Source organism: Somniosus microcephalus, chromosome 5, assembly GCF_052327205.1.
Source record: "Somniosus microcephalus isolate GS21.2 chromosome 5, FLI_Smic_1.0, whole genome shotgun sequence".
NCBI lineage: Eukaryota > Metazoa > Chordata > Chondrichthyes > Squaliformes > Somniosidae > Somniosus > Somniosus microcephalus.
In genome coordinates, this window is record NC_140991.1 from 54,728,102 (window position 1) to 54,748,184 (window position 20,083).

The 20,083-nt window shown below is 48.3% G+C and overlaps 1 protein-coding gene across 5 annotated transcripts in view; it reads right to left on the reverse strand.

Moving 5' to 3' along the window:
- LOC147117041 (cAMP-responsive element modulator-like) overlaps positions 1-20,083 on the reverse strand; it is a 288,959-nt gene that overhangs the window by 149,740 nt on the left and 119,136 nt on the right. For 4 of the 5 annotated variants that reach the window (XM_085987622.1, XM_085987618.1, XM_085987619.1 and 1 more), the window contains 2 exons: positions 2,159-2,301; positions 167-355 (listed from right to left, as the gene is read on the reverse strand). In XM_085987622.1, coding sequence (XP_085843748.1) covers positions 167-355; positions 2,159-2,301 — 332 coding nt within the window. Of the gene's footprint in view, positions 1-166; positions 356-2,158; positions 2,302-10,839; positions 10,875-20,083 lie in introns of those variants that run through there. The other variant, XM_085987623.1, reaches the window with a different exon arrangement.

A 20,083-nucleotide genomic window follows, 5' to 3' on the forward strand; every position in this document is an offset into this window, starting at 1 on the left:
GCATTCCGGACAGTTAACCTCTGGATAAACCAAAGTTTCCTGTACTACTAGTTTTACCCATAAATATCAGAGCATCATCGCTGAACCAAACCTTTTATTTCTTAAATGCTTTTCTTTTAAAACACTGCTGCAATATCATCTTGTCAAATAAATCTACTTCTCGTACCTTGAACAACAACTTGGCTGCCTGGAACAAAGAACTGTTGTGTCCCATCACTTGACTGTGTAGCATATTGCACGATGGTTGCCCCAGGCTGAGGCGTTCCAGCATTTGTCATTGTAAGTGTCTGTAGTCCCTGCACACCGTCAGCTCCTGGATTTGCAATCTGGATAGTTCCACCTTGAGCGATTGCAACTAAAAAGAACAGATCAAAGCAGTTAAGTGGAAATGCCGGACAAGGTATAGAAGTTAAAAAATAACTTGACGATATGGCAGAAAAATTGCAGAGAAACTGCACTGACAAACTGGAATACTGAACTACATAGGTTTTATGATCATTTAAGTTGATTACAGATGCTTTATTACAATGAATAAAACACATTCATACTGCGCCTCTCATTGAGGCAGGAATATGCTACAATGGCAACTTTTCATTTCAGCAACGAAAGGTGCAAAATTAATCACGACCTGATGCTTATCTATGCCCCGATTTTACAGTTTAGAAGTGAAACTAAAATGTTTATGAAATAAAGATTTAATGTCAAAATGGATGCAATGGTTCAAAATGTGTGTTTATACATGTTAAAAGTCACCAACTACACCATGATTGTAGATAGCAGATTTTTCTGTTTGTTTAAGGACATCCAGGTGATTGATTTAAAAAACAGGTCAATGAAGGGACGAAGGCCCAGATATGGCATGACCCGTCAGAGAAGGGTACTGTGTGCAGTTCTGGTCATCTCACTATAGGAAGGATGTGATTGCTTTGGAGAGGGTGCAGAGAAGATTCACCAGGATGTTACCTGGGATGGAGCGCCTCAGCTATGAAGAAAGACTAAACAGGCTGGGATTGTTTTCCTTGGAGCAAAGAAGGCTGAGGGGGGACCTGATTGAGGTGTACAAAATGATGAGGGGCATAGATAGGGTAGACAAAGAGGAACTTTTCCCCTTAGTAGGGGGGTCAATAACAAGGGGGCATAGATTCAGGGTAAGGGGCAGGAGATTTAGAGGGGATTTGAGGAGGAACTTTTTCACCCAGAGGGTGGTTGGAATGTGGAACTCAATGCCTAAAAGGGTGGTAGAGGCAGGAACCCTCACAACATTCAAGAAGCATTTGGATGAGCACTTGAAATGCCATTGCATACAAGGCTATGGACCAAATGCTGGAAAATGGGATTAGACTGGACAGGGATGGATGGGCGGCGCAGACACGATGGGCCGAAGGGCCTCTTTCTGTGCTGTAAAACTCTATGACTCTATGAGAAGCAAAGTTTAGGAAACAAGCCAGTGATCAGTTAGCCAACCAAGAGATGGAGCTAAACTGCTACAGGATTAACTCTTCTTTTCCAATATTAAAAAGATCAATGTGGAAAAAAAACTTTGGGATTCTGAAATAACATAGAAAACATACTTTCAAATAAAATTTCTAGCAGTAGATTTCTGCATTCTGCAGTGTTCTAGTTGATTTTTTAAAAAGTTTGACCCTCAGTTTCCACCCTTCCTGAACTTCTGTTGCAGTGTGATTCCACTGACACTTGTAGTTTCCCAATACACACAAGTATGAGCATAGTGAGGGTCAGTAGATTATGACTGAGGAAAGCATCAGAACCCAGGCCTGATCTCAGTTGACATGCACACACAAACTCTACAGCAGGACACGGAACAGCAACCTGATTTTAACCCTCAATTGGCCAGGGCATTGAATAGATTGTAACCGAGAACAACTCACCATGCACAGAGCAAAAAAGACAAACATAGGAACATTCCGTATTGTATGCCTTTTTACCCGCTTGGTCATAGGAGAAGCTCCTGAATGCTCCAATTCTGACTACAGATAATTCTAAAACAACCGATATGCCTTGCTAATGCTGATAAAAAAAATTACAGTACCTCACAGTAAAATGGATTATAAGAAATGAGATTAAACAACTATTTATGGCCACCAATGCAAGCATCGGGATATCAATAAATATGGTGAGGTAAAATGGTAGTACGTACTGTATTGGCCAGTACTCGTCTGGTAGATAGATGTTGGTACTGCCATTGTAGTGATAGCAGCTGTTGCTCCCTCTTCCTCAGATTTTTCTTCATCAATCTTTGGAACACCAGGTGCATCAGAAGATAATTCATTTAGGATTTTTCTGAAATAACATTATCTAAGTTCAGCTAATTGTGATACAAAGAAAGACAGTTGCAAATGTGATTTTACTAATTTATCTTAAAATTAGCTCATTTGCAATATCTTCTATATGCAATTCCACAGAATGAGAAGCTAAAACTAAATTACTAAATGCACATGCCACCAAATGAATGCTCAACGGAAGCTCGAGGAACCATACCTCATTCTTATATTACGCAGTTTACAACCTTCCGGACTCAATCGTGAGTTCAACAACTTCAGATCATAACCTCTGCCCCCATTTTTTGGCCAGCAGCTGTTGCTGATGATTGATATTCCCATTTACACCTCCTCCAGACCCAGCTTTTGTTTCTTTACTTGTTCCATTACCCTATTGCCATTTCATCTCTCCTGCCTTCCACCCTATCACAGACCTTCCCTTATGTTCTATCCTCCCCTCCCCCCTTTCCCTGCCTCTGTACTTGCTTAAAACTGGTTACATCTCTAACCTTTCCAGTTCTGACGAAAGGTCATCAACCTGAAACGTTAATTCTGTTTCTCTCTCCACAGATGCTGTCTGACCTGCTGAACATTTCCAGCATTTTCTATTTTTATTTCAGATTTCCAGCATCCACAGTATCTTGCTTTTGTACCAAATGAATATGGTTAACTCATGAATTACCAACACTTCAGTGAAGGAGCGACAAGGATTCACACATTAAAAAAAGTGTCTTGCTACCATCTAATTGTTTGGAGGTGAAAATAATTTTATTCACAAAATAAAAGTGCTTTCAGAAAACAAATGCAAGTAGAGGCTTCCATATGCACAATTGTTTTCACAGTCTTGGTTTTTGACCAGCAGCTATGAAAAATCTACATCTATTTATCTATATATGTAAGTCTGTCTGTCTGTCTGCTATACAATCAAAAGTTATAGAGCGTACCTACACATATGTTATATCAAAAGAAAGCTTATTAGGGGAGTCTAATAGGCGTATTTACTTTTTGGTCAGACAAAAATTGTTCAGACAGTATACAAAAAAGGTTCAAAAAACGGCAACATTCCGCTCATTAGCATTGAGTGATGTGATGGTTGACCAATCGTACAGGGGATTAACCTGATGCTTGACCAATCAGTGCGTCACGGGGGGCGTTTCATTGCCTGTGTGGGCGGGCCTAATCCTTCTGGGCTGAGGTGAGTGGCGGCCATCTTGATTCCTAACACTTGATTTATTTTTCCCACTTTGTGTGTGTGGAGGGGATTTTGGGAGCGAGTTGAGGTGGGGAAGGGCTTCCCCGGCAGCCGGGCCCGGGCCTCTCTCACAGCCTGCAGCCCCTCAGGAGGGCGGGGGTGGGGGGGGGGGGGGGGGAGAAGGTTTTCCCCAGCAACCGGGCCCGGGCCTCTCTCTCAGCCTGTAGCCGCTCAGGAGGGAGGAGGGTTACCCCGGCAACCGGCAGCGTCTCACTCTTCCCCCCGCCCCCCCCCCCAGTCTCTCTCTCTTCCCCGCACAGCCCGAAAGCCCGGGGGAAGAGGTAAGCGAGCAGGTGAGCGGCGGCATCTCTCTCTCCCCCCCACCGCAGCAAAAGGCGTTCGTCTGCCGCCTGGCCAACCGGGTCCAAAGGCCCGCCGCGTTAACGATGAGGAATCCCGGGCTCGCTTCGGAGCGATGGGCACCCGGCCTCCTGATGTCAGACTAACTCCGTTCTGGTACCGGAAAGGAGGGAGAGACAGGGGGAGGGAGGGAGGGAGAGTGGTGAGAGGGGCGGGGAGGGAGGGAGAGTAAAGCAGGGAGAGACAGGGGCAGGGAGAGAGAGAGGGTGAGGGAGAGAAAGAGTGAGGGGGTGGGACAGGGAGGGAGAGCTCGCCTTCTTCCTTCCTTCCTTCGCAGGGGTCGATCGGGCCAGGCCTGAAGCGCTCCTTCCCCCCCCTCTTTCTCCAGGCTAATCCTGAACTAAATCCACCAGTCTCTCTCTCTCTCTCTTCTCCCCCCAGTCTCTCTCTCTCCCAACAACAACAACATGCCCTCAAAAAACCCTCAGCACCGCCGGCCACTCCAGCTAGTATATATCTATATATATAAAGCGGCTCTTCTGTCTGTCTGTCCCGATGTCTGTCTGTTCTCTATACGTTTGAAAGTTATAGAGCGTACCGAAGCGCGCGTCGCGTCAAAAGAAAGCTTGCGATTACGGACCGGTCATAGGTGTATTTACGTTTCGGCCGGACAAAAATCGTGCCCGCGTTATCCAAAAAACGTTCAACATGCCGCTCATTAGCATCTCATTAGCGACAGGTCGACCAATCGTACGGCGGGTTCCTGGCGCGTGCCATCCTACAGTTGAGTGACTTGACGATTGACCAATCCTACACTTCGGTGACCTGACGGTCGACCAATCGGTGCGTGCGTGGGCGGGCCTTATCGTTCTGAACCGAGGTGAGTGGCCGCCATCTTGATTTTTCACGATTTTTTCCCCCCACACTTTCTGTGTGTTAGGGAACTAAGGTAAACTAAGGTAAATATTTGAATTATGTGTTAGGGAATTAAATAACAATTTATTTGAGTTTTAAATTGTGTTTAGCAACAGTAGGAAATTAAGTGATCCCCTAACCGCCGCCACCCCGCCCCCCCCTCCTCCTCACCCTCGCGCAGGGGGGACTCGGGGCTGCTCTCCAGGCCCGCTGCAGGCAGGCCTGGAGCTCAAAAAATTTCTCTCTCTCTCCTTCTCCTCTTCCCTCTCTCTCTCCCCTCCTCCCCCGCTCGCTCTCCCCTCCTCCCCCGCTCGCTCTCCCCTCCTCCCCCGCTCTCTCTCCCCTCCTCCCCCGCTCTCTCTCCCCTCCTCCCCCGCTCTCTCTCCCCTCCTCCCCCGCTCTCTCTCCCCTCCTCCCCCGCTCTCTCTCCCCTCCTCCCCCGCTCTCTCTCCCCTCCTCCCCCGCTCTCTCTCCCCTTCTCCCCCGCTCTCTCTCCCCCCTTCCCGCTCTCTCTCCTCTCCCCGCTCTCTCTCCTCTCCCCGCTCTCTCCTCTTCCCGCTCTCTCTCTCTCCCCGTGAGTGCGGGACCGGAAAAACCGGCGGTTTTTAAAATCAACAAATTTCTCTCTCTCTCTCTCAGGTGAGGGAGGTTTGACGGTGTCGGGGCCCGGGCTCCTCCACCGGGCGGGGAGGTTTGACGGGGCCGGAGCGCGGGCGGGCCGCCCGAAGTTTCCCGCTCGAGCACGGCCGCCGGGTTTCCCTGCCTGCTCCCCGCGGGCCGCCTCGCGCCTCTGGCACTGACCGCGCCCGCGCCGCCCGCCCGCAAGAGCCCGCTCTCCCGCCGGCCGCCGCTCAGCTCAAGGGGGGAGTGTGAGGGAGGGCTGGGGGGGAGTGTGGAGTGTGGGGGGGGGGGGGGGGGGGAGTGTGAGGGAGAGGAGGGGGGGGAAGTGAGAGGGAGGGGGGGTGGAGTGTGAGGGTGAGTGTGGGGGGGGGGGAAGTGTGAGGGGGGGTGTGAGGGAGGGGGGGGAAGTGTGAGGGAGGGGGGGGAAGTGTGAGGGAGGGGGGGGGGGAGAGTGTGAGGGAGAGGCGGGAGGGGAGTGTGGGGGGGGGAGAGAAGAGAGTGTTGGGGGGGGGTGGGGAGGAGTGTGAGGGAGGGGGGGGGAAAGTGAGGGGGAGAGGGGGGAGGGAGTTCTCGTCCCCCCCCAGTCGCTCTCTCTCCCCCCCCCAGTCGCTCTCTCTCCCCCCAAGTCGCTCTCTCGCTCTCTCTCTCCCCCCCCAGTCGCTCTCTCTCTTCCCCCCCAGTCGCTCTCTCTCTTCCCCCCCCCAGTCGCTCTCTCTCTCCCCCCCCCCAGTCGCTCTCTCTCTTCCCCCCCCCAGTCGCTCTCTCTCTTCCCCCCCGTCGCTCTCTCTTCCCCCCCCAGTCGCTCTCTCTTCCCCCCCCAGTCGCTCTCTCTTCCCCCCCCAGTCGCTCTCTCTTCCCCCCCCAGTCGCTCTCTCTTCCCCCCCCAGTCGCTCTCTCTCTTCCCCCCCAGTCGCTCTCTCTCTTCCCCCCCCAGTCGCTCTCTCTCTTCCCCCCCAGTCGCTCTCTCTCTTCCCCCCCCAGTCGCTCTCTCTCTTCCCCCCCAGTCGCTCTCTCGCTTCCCCCCCCGTCGCTCTCTCTTCCCCCCCCGTCGCTCTCTCTCTTCCCCCCCCGTCGCTCTCTCTCTTCCCCCCCAGTCGCTCTCTCTCTTCCCCCCCAGTCGCTCTCTCTCTTCCCCCCCAGTCGCTCTCTCTCTTCCCCCCCAGTCGCTCTCTCTCTTCCCCCCCAGTCGCTCTCTCTCTTCCCCCCCAGTCGCTCTCTCTCTTCCCCCCCAGTCGCTCTCTCTCTTTCCCCCCCCCAGTCGCTCTCCTCTCTTCCCCCCCAGTCGCTCTCTCTCTTCCCCCCCAGTCGCTCTCTCTCTTCCCCCCCCGTCGCTCTCTCTCTTCCCCCCCCAGTCGCTCTCTCTCTTCCCCCCCAGTCGCTCTCTCTCTTCCCCCCCGTCGCTCTCTCTCTTCCCCCCCCCCAGTCGCTCTCTCTCTTTCCCCCCCCCAGTCGCTCTCTCTCTTAATTCATTAAATATATTCAAGAAGGAGTTAGATATATTTCTTAAGGCTAAAGGGATCAAGGGATATGGGGAGAAGGCAGTGACAGGGTACTGAGTTTGGATGATCAGCCATGATCTCATTAAATGGCGGAGCAGGCTCGAGGGGCCGAATGGCCTACTCCTATCTTCTGTTTCTATGACCTCTGGAGGAGGCTGCATGAGATTGTCTACTTAGCACTTTTGGGTGTTAATATTTCAGCTTCATCTCTTGCACTAATTGCTGACCTCCACCATAATTGCCTCATTGTCCGTCACTATTCTCAACTGGGTGTGGCATGGTTACAGAGCTTTACTGGGAAAGAAGACAGCCAAAAAAAATTCATTGCCACCACTCCCGGCCAAACTGTATCCTTACAGTTAAATAACACTACGTTATGAATTTGATTTCTACAGTAGGGATGTAATGTAGCTGTTGCATACACAGCACAGCTGGCACAAAAAAGTTTTTTTTTTGCAACAATTTTCAACAACTTTATACTAACAGGCAGAAAAGCTATTTGAACAGTTTATGAATACAAATGACATATATCTCTCAGAATTACCTCAGACAGTATCTAAAACACTTTAATCAATGACCTTCCCTCCATCGTAAGGTCACTGATGATTACACCGTGTTCATCACCATTTGCAATTCCTTAAATAATGAAGCAGTCCATGCCTGCATGCAGCAAGACGTAGACAACATCCAGGCTTGGACTGATAACAACAATAACTTGTATTTATATTGAAACATACAAGATTCTGAAAGGGACTGACAGGGTAGATGCTGAGAGATTGTTTCCCCTGGTTGGAGTGTCTAGAACTAGGGGACATAATCTCAGAATAAGGGGTAGGCCATTTAAGACCGAGATGAGGAGGAATTTTTTCACTCAGAAGGCTGTGAATCTTTGGAATTCTCTACCCCAGAGGGCTGTGCATGCTAAGAGTATATTCAAGGCTGAGATAGATAGATTTTTGGATATTAATGGAATCAAAGGATATGGAGATCGGACGGGAAAGTGGAGTTGAGGTTGATGATCAGCCATGATCTTATTGAATGACGGAGCAAGCTCGAGGGGCCTTATGGCCTACTCCTGCTCTTATTTCTTATATTTTTATGTTCTTATAGCGGCTTTAACATAGTAAAACATCCCAAGGCAATTCACAGGAGCGTTATCAAACAAAATTTGACACCGAGCCACATAAGGAGCTATTTGAACAGGTGACCAAAAGATTGGTCAAAGAGGGAGGTTTTAAGGAGATTAAAAAGGAGGACAAAGAGGCGGAGAGGTTTAGGGAAGGAATTCCATAGTTTAGGGCCTAGGCAGCTGAAGACACAGCCACCAATGATGGAGCTTTGAAAAACTGGGATGCGCAAGAGGCCAGAATTGGAGAAGCGCAGAAATCTCGGAGGGTTATAGGCAACATTCCCTCCAAGCTGCCCGGCCGCGCAGCGATCGAGAGATCCCGCGCAGGCCGCTCACCAGCAAAAACGTTGGAAAAGATACTGTGCACCTAAAATAAAAATTAGAGGGAACATTGGTTGTAGGGCTGGAGGAGGTTACAGAAATAGGGAGGGACGTGGGCATATAGGGATTTGAAAACAAGCATGAGAATTTTTAAATGGGGGCATTGCCGGACTGGGAGCCAAGAAAGGTCAGTGAGCACAGGGGTGATGGGTGAACGGGACGGTGCGAGTTAGGATACGGGCAGCAGAGACTTGGATGAGCTCAAGCTTACGGAGTGTGAAAGGTGGGAGGCCAGCTAGGAAATCTTTGGAATAATTAGGACATAGAAGATAGGAGCAGGAGTAGGCCATTCGGCCCCTCGAGCCTGCTCCGCCATTCAATGAGATCATGGCTGATCGTCCAAATTCCGTACCCTGTTCCTACCTTCTCTCCAAATCCCTTGATCCCCCGAGCCTTAAGAAATATATCCAACTCCTTCTTGAATATATTTAATGAATTGGCCTCTACTGCCTTCTTTGGTAGAGAATTCCACAGGTTCACCACTCTCTGGGTGAAGAAATTCCTCCTCATCTCTGTCCTAAATGGCTTACCCCTTATCCTTAGACTGTGACCCCTGGTTCTGGACTCCCCGACCATCGGGAACATCCTTCCAGCATCTAGTCTGTCTAGTCCTGTTAGAATTTCATAAGTTTCGATGAGATCCCCTCTCATTCTTCTAAACTCCAGCAAGTACAAGCCCAATCGACCCAATCTCTCCTCATACGTCATTCCTGCCATCCCAGGTATCAGCCTGGTGAATCTTCGTTGCACTTCTTCCATGGCAAGAACATCCTTCCTCAGATAAGGCGACCAAAACTGCACACAATACTCCAGATGTGGTCTCACCAAGGCCCTGTACAACTGCAGCAAGACATCCTTGTTCCTGTACTCAAACCCTCTCGCTACGAAGGCCAACCTACCTTTTGCCTTCTTAAGCGCCTTCTGCACCTGCATGCTTACTTTCAGCGACTGGTGCACAAGGACGCCCAGGTCTCGTTGCACTTCACTTTCTCCCAATCTATTGCCATTCAGATAATAATCTGCCTTCCTGTTTTTGACACCAAAGTGGATAACCTCGCATTTATCCACGTTATATTGCATTTGCCATGCTTCTGCCCAATCACCCGACTTGTCCAAATCATACTGGAGTTTCTCGGTATCCTCCTCACAGCACACACGCCCACCCAGCTTTGTGTCGTCTGCAAACTTGGAGATATTACATCTAGTTCCCTCGTCCAGATCATTAATATATATTGTGAATAGCTGGGGTCCAAGAACCGATCCCTGCGGTACCCAACTAGTCACTGCCTGCCACTCGGAAAAAGAGCCGTTTATTCCAACTCTTTGCTTTCTGTCTGCCAACCAGTTCTCTATCCAAGTCAATACCTTGCCCCCAATCCCATGTGCCTTAATTTTACACGCTAATCTCTCATCTCTTAATGGATAAGTAGGAAGTAACATCCTCACCACACAAGTGCTGTGTGATGGCTATCTCGAACAAGAGTCCACCTAACCACTTCCCCATGACATTCAATGGCATTATCACCAATATCTTAGAGGTCACCATTGACCAGCCACATAAATGCCATGGCGACTAGAACAGGTCAGAGATTCTGCTGCAAGTGGCTCACCTCCTGACTTCCCAAAGTCTCTCCACCAGCTACAAGGCACAAGTCAGGAATGTGACTAAATACTCTCCACTTGCCTGGATGGATGCAGCTGCAACAACACAAAAGAAGCTTGATACCATCCAGAATAAAGCAGTCCGCTTATTCGGCACCTCATCCACTAGTCCACCACCGGCGTACCGTAGCTGCAGTGTGTACCATACAGGATGCATCGCAGCAACTTGCCAAGGCTTCTTTGGCAGCACCTCCCAAACCAACCACCTCTACCATCTAGACAGACAAGGGCAGCAGGTGCAATGGGAATACCATCACCTCGTAGTTACACTCCAAGTCGCACCCCATCCTGACTTGGACATAGAATGTTGCTCCTTCTTACTTACTGGGTCAGAATCCTAAACTTCTTGCGTAACAGCATTGAGCATGGTGGAAGCACTTTCTCCACATAGACTGCAACAGTTCAAGAAGGTGGTCCACCGCCACCTTCTCAAAGGCAAATAGGGATGAGTAACAAATGCCAGCTTTGCCAGCAATGCCCACATTCCAAAAGATAATTTTTTTTAAACCAACTTAAAACAGAACAGACTGTGTATACAAAATCTGCACTACACCCTTAATGTAGAAATAAAATTCATACGGTAATCCTCTTAACCATTTAAATAATCCATAGGCTATTCTTGCAAATTAATTACAATTTACATGTAACCTTTCAGTATTACTCAAATACTCGCAAGTTAAGTTCAGCAGGATTCATTTTACAGTGACCAGTCATAATTTTATATTCTCACAAAACAAAGATTCATTATCTTTCCATTCTAGAATTCATTCAAAAAACATCACATCAGTTGTAGCTTCACACCTCATGTAACGCAGATGAATTTCCTCTCGTCCTAGTCTAGTCATGAAGCACTGCAGGACTGACTGTTGAGAATCTCCAATATGGTTCAAATGATCAATTGTTAAGCATCACCACTGTACACTGGAAGTTATTGTGAGGTCACCCAAAACATTCTTAACTCACATGTACAGCTCACCACATTACCCCTTTTAGCAAGATGCAAGACATAATTTTCTCTTCCTCTAACGTACCATCATTTTAAACCAAAACTAAATACAGTATAGTCTATTTTATTCTTCTGCATAGTTCATTTTTTATGCTAGAGTTTGACTTGTACTTTTTGGCAGTATTTCCTTACATAAAGCAATTCTAAGCAAAGATGGTTCAATTTTTTTTATTGTCATGGGATGTAGGCATTACTGGCAAAGCCAGCAATTGTTGCCCATCCCTAATTGCCCTCGAGAAGGTGGTGGTAAGCCGCCTTCTTGAACCGCTGCAATCCGTGTGGTGAAGGCTCTCCCACAGTGCTGTTAGGTAGAGGGTTCCAGGATTTTGACCCAGCGACGAAGGAACAGTGATATATTTTCAAATCAGGATGGTGTGTGAGATGGAGGAGAACTGGCAGGTGGCGCTGTTCCCATGCACCTGCTGCCCTTGTCCTTCTACGTGGTATAGAGGTCACAGGTTTGGGAGGTGCGGTTCAAAAAGCCTTGGAGAGTTGCTGCAGTGCATCTTGCAGATGGTACACACTGCAGCCACGGTGGTGGAGGGAGTGAACATTTAAGGTGGTGGATGGGGTGCAAATCAAGTGGGCTGCTTTGTCCTGGATGGTGTCGAGCTTCTTGAGCGTTGTTGCAGCTGCACTTATCCAGGCGAGTGGAGTATTCCATCACACTCCTGACTTATGCCTTGTAGATGGTGGAAAGTCTTTGGGGAGTCAGGAGGTGAGTCACTCGCCGCAGAACACCCAGCCTCTGACCTACTCTTGCAGCCACAGTATGTGTGTGGCTGGTCCAGTTAACTTTCTGGTCAATGGTGACCCCCCCAGGATGTTGATGGTTGGGTATTCAATGATGGTAATGCAGTTGAATGTCATGGGGAAGTGAAGTGGTTAGACTCTCTTTTGTTGGAGATGGTCATTGCCTGGCACTTAAGTGGCAAGAAACATTTGCGCCACACATCAGCCCAAGCCTGAATGTTGTCCAGGTCCTGCTGCATGTGGGCACAGACTGCTTCATTATCTGAGGAGTTGCGAATGGAACTGAACACTGCAGTCATCAGCGAACATCCCCATTTCTGACCTTATGATGGAGGGAAGGTCATTGATGAAGCAGCTGAAGATAGTTAGGGCTAGGGCACTTCCCTGAGGAACTCCTGCAGCGATGTCCTGGGGCTGAGATGATTGACCTCCAACAACCACAACCATCTTCCTTTGTGCTGGGTATGACTCCAGCCAGTGGAGACTTTTCCCCCGGATTCCTACTGACTTCAATTTTACGAGGGCTCCTTGATGCCACACAAGGTCAAATGCTGCCTTGACGTCAAGGGCAGTCACTCTCACCTTACCTCTGGAATTCAGCTCTTTTGTCCATGTTTGGACCAAGCTATAATCAGGTCTGGAGCCAAGTGGTCCTGGCGGAACCCAAACTAAGCATCGGTGAGCAGATTATTGGCGAGTGCTTGATAGCATTGTTGATGACCCCATCCATCACTGTGCTTATGATTGAAAGTAGGCGGATGGGGCAGTAATTGGCTGGATTGCATTTGTTCTCCTTTTTGTAGTTAGGACATAACTGGGCAATCTTCCACTTTATCGGGTAGATGCCAGTGTTGTAGCTGGACTGGAACAGCTTGGCTAGAGGTGCAGCTAGGTCTGGAGCACACGTTTTCAGCACTACATCCGGGAGTTTGTTGGGGCCCATAGCCTTTGTTGTATCCAGTACGCTCAGCTGTTTCTTGATATCAGATGGAGTGAATCGAATTGGCCGACTACTGGCTTCAGTGATAGTGAGGACCGCGGGAGGAGGCAGGGATGGATCAGCCACTCATCATTGAGGGTGGGGATGCTCATGGAGTCACCACCTCCCGTTACTAGTCTAATTTTCCACCACCATTCACGAGTGGAGCTTTGATCTGATCCGTTGGTTGTGGAATCACTTAGCTCTGTTTATAGCATGTGGCTTCCGCTGTTTAGCATGCACGTTGTTCTGTGTGGTAAATTCACGAGGTTGCCACCTCATTTTTAGGTACACCTGGTGCTGCTCCTGGTATGTTTTCTGCACTCTTCATTGAACCAGGGTTGGTCCCCTGGCTTGATGGTAATGGTAGAGTGAGGAATATGCCAGGCCATGAGGTTACAGATTGTGGTGGAATACAATTTTGCTGCTGCTGAAGGCCCACAGCACTTCATAAAGGCAAAATTTTGAACTGCTAGATCTGTTCTGAATCTATCCCATTTAGCATGGTGGTAGTGCTACACAACATGATGGAGAGTGTCCTCATGTGTGAAGGCTGGATTTCGTCTCCAGAAAGACTGTGCATTGGTCACTCCAACCAATGTCTGTTTGTCTTAGGCAGTCCCTCGGAACAGAGGATGACTTGCTTCCACATTAAAAATGAGTTCGCAGGTGACTGATGAGTCCAATGCGGGACCTACAGACTGTCACTGGTGGGGCAGATGGTGGTTGAAGGGGCAGGTGGGTGGGATGCTTGGGTTGACGTGCGCTCCTTGCACTTGGCTTTCGCTTGCTCCCAGCGAAGAGACTCGAGGTGTTCAGCGCCTTCCCGGATGCTTCTCCTCCACTTTGTGCAGTCTTGGGCCAGGGATCCCCAGGTGTCAGTGGGGATGTTACACTTTTTCAAGGAGGCTTTGAGAGTATCCTTGAAGCGTTTCCTCTGCCCACCTGGGGCTCTCTTGCCGTGCCGGAGCTCCGAGTAGAGCGCTAATTTTGGGAGCCTCATATCGGGCATGCAGACAATGTGACCCGTCCATCGGAGCTGATTTGAGCATGCTCAAAGATTCGATGCTGGGGATGTTGGCCTGAGCAAGAACACTGACGTTGGTGCGCCTATCCTGCCAAAGGATTTGCAGGATCTTGCGGAGGCAGCGTTGGTGGTACCTCTCCAGTACTTTGAGGTGCCTGCTGTTCATGGTCCATGTCTCGGAGGCATACAGCAGGGTGGGTATCACTGCTGCTCTGTAGACCATGAGCTTAGTGCCGGGTTTGAGGTCCTGGTCTTCAAACACTCTCTGCCTCAGGCGACCGAAGGCTGCACTGGCACACTGAAGGCGGTGTTGGACTTCATCATCGACGTCTGCCCTTGTTGACAGTAGGCTCCCGAGGTTTGGAAAGTGGTCCACGTTGTCCGAGGCCTTGTCGTGGATTTTGATAAATTGGGGGCAGCACTGTATGGCGGGGGCAGGTTGGTAGAGGACCTTTGTCTTACGGATGTTTTGTGCAAGGCCTATGCTCTCGTACGCTTCGGCGAAGGTGTCAACGATGGTTTGGAGTTCGATCTCCGAGTGAGCGCAGACGCAAGCATCGTCTGCATACTGTAATTCGACGACAGAGGATGGGACGACCTTGGATCTGGACTGGAGGCGACGGAGCTTGAACAGTTTCCCGTTTGTTCTGGAAACTAGCTCCACTCCAGTGGGGAGCTTATTGTGGGCGAGATGGAGCACTGCAACAAGGAAGATCGAGAAGAGCGTTGGTGCGATGACACAGCCTTGTTTGACCCCGGTTCGTGCGTGAATTGGGTCTGTAGTGGAACCGTTGGTCAGGATCACGGCTTGCATGTTGTTGTGAAGCAGGCGGAGGATGGTGACAAACTTTTGAGGGCAGCCGAATTTGAGGATGACACTCCATAATCCCTCACGGTTGACAGTGTTAAAGCCTTTGTGAGAGAGATCAAAGAAGGCCATGTACAGCGGTTGGTACTGTTCCCTGCATTTCTCTTGTAATTGACGTGCGGTGAAGATCATGTCCATTGTGCCCTTAGTGGGCGGAATCCGCATTGCGACTCTGGGAGGAGCTCTTTGGCCACTGGGAGAAGGCAATTGAGGATTCTTGCGAAGACTTTCGCTGCGGCAGACAGCAGGGAAACTCCTCTGTAATTACTGCAGAGTTATCACCTTTCTTGAAGATGGTCACAATTACGGCGTCTCAGAGCCCCTGGCACGCTCTCCTCCTTCCAGATAAGAGAAATGAGTTCATGAATTCGCGCTAGTACTTCTCCGCTATGCTTTAGTGCCTCGGCGGGAATTCCATCTGCTCTTGAAGCCTTGTTGTTCTTCAGTTGTCGGATGACCTTTTCAACCTCATGCCGGGCTGGGGTTGTGCTGAGATGGTGGCGGGTAGCATGCTGTAGGATGGAGTTAAGGACACTCGTGTCGAAGACAGAGTCACGGTTAAGGAGATCTTCAAAGTGCTCCTTCCAGCGGGCACTGACTGCCTCTCTGTCCTTGAGTACCTCTCCGTTCTTGGCCCGCAGTGGGGTAGGGCCTTGGGTGCTTGGGCCGTAGATGATCTTGACTGCGCTAAAGAATCCACGCACGTCGTGGTGGTCGGCTAGCTGCTGGATCTCCTGCGCCTTCTCCACCCACCATCTGTTCTTTAGGTCGCGAGTTTTTTGTTGGACCTCGGCCTTCAGGCTTCTGTAGAGCTGCTTTCTTGCTCTCGAGTTCTGTTGCTGTTTCCAGATCAGGAGTGCCTTGCGCTTGCGGCTTATTAGCTCCTGGATCTCCTGGTTGTTCTCGTCGACCAGTCTTGGTGTTTCCTGGTCGAGTGACTGAGCGTCTCTTCACAGGTGCTGATTATGCAGGCCTTGAGTGCAGACCAGGTGCTGTGGGCACTCTGTGTCTCTGCATCACTGGGAGTCGTCAGGTTGTTTGTGAGGCGCAGGCTGAATAGGGCTTTCTTAGCGGGGTGTTTGAGTGCTCCAGCGTTAATTTTCCTGCGGCATTGTTTCTGTTGCCGCCGCTGTTTTGGGGCTACATTGATGGAGATGACAGAGTGGATTAGGCGGTGGTCTGTCCAGCAGTCATCAGCTCCTGTCATGGCGCGGGTGATGCGGACGTTCTTGCGGTCCCTCGCTCGGATGATGACGTAGTCCAGCAGATGGCAGCACCCTCGCTCCAAGCACTGGCATGAAGCCTTGTACTTGTCGCTCTGACAGAACAAGGTGTTGGTTAGGACAAGGCCATGTTCTAAGCATTTTGACAGGAGGAGGGTACCGTTGGAGTTGGCTTTCCCTACCCCCTCTCTGCCGATCACACATCCCCAGAAGTCTGTGTCCTTTCCAACTCTGGCGTTAAGTCGCCAAGGAGGATCAGCTTGTCGCCCGTTGGGACTTGGGACAGTCAATACAATCATGGACAGATACATCTGCAACAGATAGACTGGGGAGGACAAGGTCAAGTAGATTTTTCCCTCATGTTGGTTCTCTCACCACCGGTCACCAGCCCAATCTGGCAGCTGTGTCCTTCATGACTCAGCCAGCTCGGTCATAGTGGTGCTACCGAGCCACTCTTGGTGATGGACTTTGAAGTCCCCCACATTCTGTGCCCTTGCTGCCCTTATTGCTTCTTCCAAGTGGTGTTTAACATGGAGGAGTACGGATTCATCAGCTGAGGGAGGGCAGTAGGTGATAATCAGCAGGAGGTTTCCTTGTCCATATCTGACCTGATGCCATGAGACTGTGTGGTCCAGAGTCAACGCTGAGGACTCTCAGGGCCACTCCCTCCCGACTGTATACCACTGTGCCGTCACCTCTGGTGGGTCTGTCCAGCCGGTGGTGATGGAGGCGTCTTGGACATTGGCTGAAAGGTATGATTCAATGAGTATGACTACGTTAAGCTGTTGCTTGACTAGTCTGTGGGACAGCTCTCCCAATTTTGGCACAAGTCCCCAGTTGTTAGTAATACGAGACTAACAGGCTTGTGGTGTTGAGGGGGTTGTCAGTTCAGGCGGTTTCTTTCTTATTTTTCTATTTTTGATGACCTGCTGTTCAAGTTAGCTGTTCCTTTTAGAGACAGAATACATCCTTGTGTCTGCCTTTTTATTTATTCCTCTGAATTAGAGGTAGAACTTTCCAATACTAAAGATGCTCTCAAGAGGTGTGATTAGGTAAATATTCTATAATTTTGTTTTCACTTATATTGGGTGTTGCTGCTTTCTATCCACCTTTATTTCCCAGTTTACTAGAATACACATTTTAATTCTGGTATATACTTTTTGACTTCCTTCTCAAATCTTCTTTACCCATCACAACTGATTACCGTGAATGTTTTGCACGCAGCATGATTTTAGATTTTTCCCAGGGACACACCTTTTTGCATTGTCATAACTGCTTGAAAGGATTGTTTTAATCGTTCTTTACACTTAGAGAGGCATCTATCAGTATTGTATTTTCTGGGATGAAACTTTAATGGTTAATCTATAATTTAAGACCTGCACTGCTACCACTTCAAACCATTTTCATGCTCAATAATGAAGCAGAATTTCTGTGCCAAAATGTTTATCTCGTACAATATTCCTTTCCATTGAATGTGTATTTATACATCATGTGTAACTTCTGTCTCCTTTGATTGATAAAAAAAAAAAAAAAAAAATGTATGTAAGTGTGGACCCTTTTGTATGTAGCTCGCAATTCTCCAGTCAAGTTGCTCACAATGAGTTGGATTTAGTGATTGAATTAGTGACTATGCTGATTTAGTGATTGAATAAGTCAAATTCACATTCCATTATCATTAAATGATAATTTGGGATTTTTACCTATGCTTTGCAAATCAAATTTCATCAATTTGTCCAGTATTGTGTGAAAACTGTAAATCAACCAGCGACCATTATTTTCATATGTTAGTGGATCTCCTGTGGCATTGCTTGTAGTTAGTTGGAGGTTAGGAGGTACATTGCTCATGGTAAGTTGGAGGGTAGAATGGGGAAAGAGTTGGGATGAATTGGGTGTGCTTAATGTAAGGATCTTAAATGCAGGAATATTTTTTTTTAATTTTTTTTTTTTTTTTTAACATTAATGGATAAACTTATATGAATGTGCCACGGTGTTGCTAATTTTTGGTCACAGAATATGATCTGTATCTTGCGTGTCTGACTTTGTTTTGCTGATTCCTTCCGTCTTTCTTCTTCTAGTTTTTTGTATCTCTGTTTTTACTGGTTGTCTGTGTGCCCTCTGTTGCTTTTTTTTGTGGTCTTGTTTTGCAGTTCGTTTTGCATCCTGTTCTTCTCTCTTTTATTCCATTGCTTTTTCTCCATCTCTTCTTTTGTCAGTGGGAGGTGCAAACACCAGTTGGTGGGAGTTTGGAGTAGCAGTTGGCAAAGATACCTGATCAGGGTTGTAGGTACATTGGCAAATGGGAATGAACTGGCCAAAAAGGTACAGGTCAGCTTTGGGGTGATGGATCGTAACAGAGAACAGTGGCAGAAGGAAACACAAAGAGGCAGGAGGCGCATATACTGCTATACTTGTATGTTGGTACAATTGGGCACAATAAGCACCTTACACATCTTATTGCTTTTGGTCTGAGCCACTGAATTTAAAATTGTCAAATTCTTGATCAACTGTCCTAATGTTATCCCCCGACATGGCTTAAACACCCCTATTGCCATTGAATAGCAAATCCTCTGGCCCACCATAAGCAATGCCACAGGAGAACGACTAGTTAATAAAGAATTGCAGAAGCACAAATTAATTCCTAAATTAATGGAATAGTGAGCACACAAACAAATAACTAATTTATTGAGCAGCAAGCATCAGTGGAATTAATAAATGAATAAACCAGTGAGCACAACAACAACTAATAAATTAATTTAGCACCAGGTCCACTGAATTAATAAATTACTTTTCCACCAGCAACAAAACACAGCTGATGTTAATCAGAGCTTTTCAAATTGCCTGAAAAACTTTCAAAATTAAATTAACTTTTTTTTTAAATGAAGAAAAAAATCAAATTAGGATAAGGGAAGACACTATGGGGGAAAACTTCGGTTGCTTTGCGCCTCCAGTTAGCGCTAACTGCGAGGCGCAAAGCAACGAGCGCCCGGGCACGGCGCTGCCAACGCCTCCCGCGAAATTCAGCGGGAGGTTAGCGGCGGCGCTAACCGTTAGCACCCCACGGCGCTGGCGATCTTTGGTAGCGCCCCCGACTAACCACCGGACACTATGTCCGACGGGATCAGGGGGGCCTACCTGCGGCTGGGTCAGCGCTATTTAAAGGAGGTGCAGGGCGGCCATTTTTGTTGCTGGCTGCCTGCCAGCACCTGCCGTACCCGGCCTCCTGACCCGCCACCCCCCACGGAGTGCCGGCTACGCTCCAAAGAGCCCGGCACTTCAAGAGCTGGGCTCTTTTGTCGGCACTCCGATCCCCGGTGGCCCAGCTGGGCCCTGGGTCGCACTGTGCAAGGCCCCTCCCCTTTAAGAAGGGGAGAAACCTGCAATACCGCGACGCTGCAGCACACAACGCCACGATATTCCCTCGCAGCGCCCTAAGAGGGAGGCGGGGTGCGACCACTCAATTTCAGCCGCGGGGGCGCTAAAAGTAGTGTCCCGGCGAAGTTAGCGCCCCAAAGGGGGCGCGACTCAATTTTTCCCCCTATTTCTAGCTGAGCTTCACACTTTCTGAAGTAGAAATTAATGAATTTTATTTAAAAGTTTAATTGAACACTTATTCAAATTTATTGTTCAACTTGTATTCAAATCATAAAAACCATTAAAAACAAACAGAAAAACTATTATAAAGAGACACAATTTGACATTTCCACTGAACAAAAGCTGGAAAATGTCTTTGTTTCTGATACACAGCTCTTGTTTTAAGAAACAAAAGTGCTTATAATGCATTTTGTGAAATTTTGCACAGTGCATATGTTAAGACTGTGGTAACTGCTTTCAGCTAACAGTCATGGCTCTGAAAAATACAAATCCAAGCCCAGGCTTTTTGGAGAGGCTGAGGCCTTCCAAGTAAAACTTGACTAATGGGATTAAAACACACAAAAGACAGTTCAATTAATAAATACAATCATGTTGTGTTTTCATTTGCTTAAGACATTAGAAAGGTTTTCAGTGACTGGATTGGTTTTTTAAAGTGAGTCAAGGCTCCTAACTGAATATTTGCACAAGTGCTTCGTGGGTATTCACCAGCAGTTTTCTAGCCATTTGCTCCACTTTTGGGTCAGACATCCTTCATTTCTGATTTGCTGCTATTTTACTTTTAGCTGATAAATATAATGTGACCAGTAAAATGTTCCAG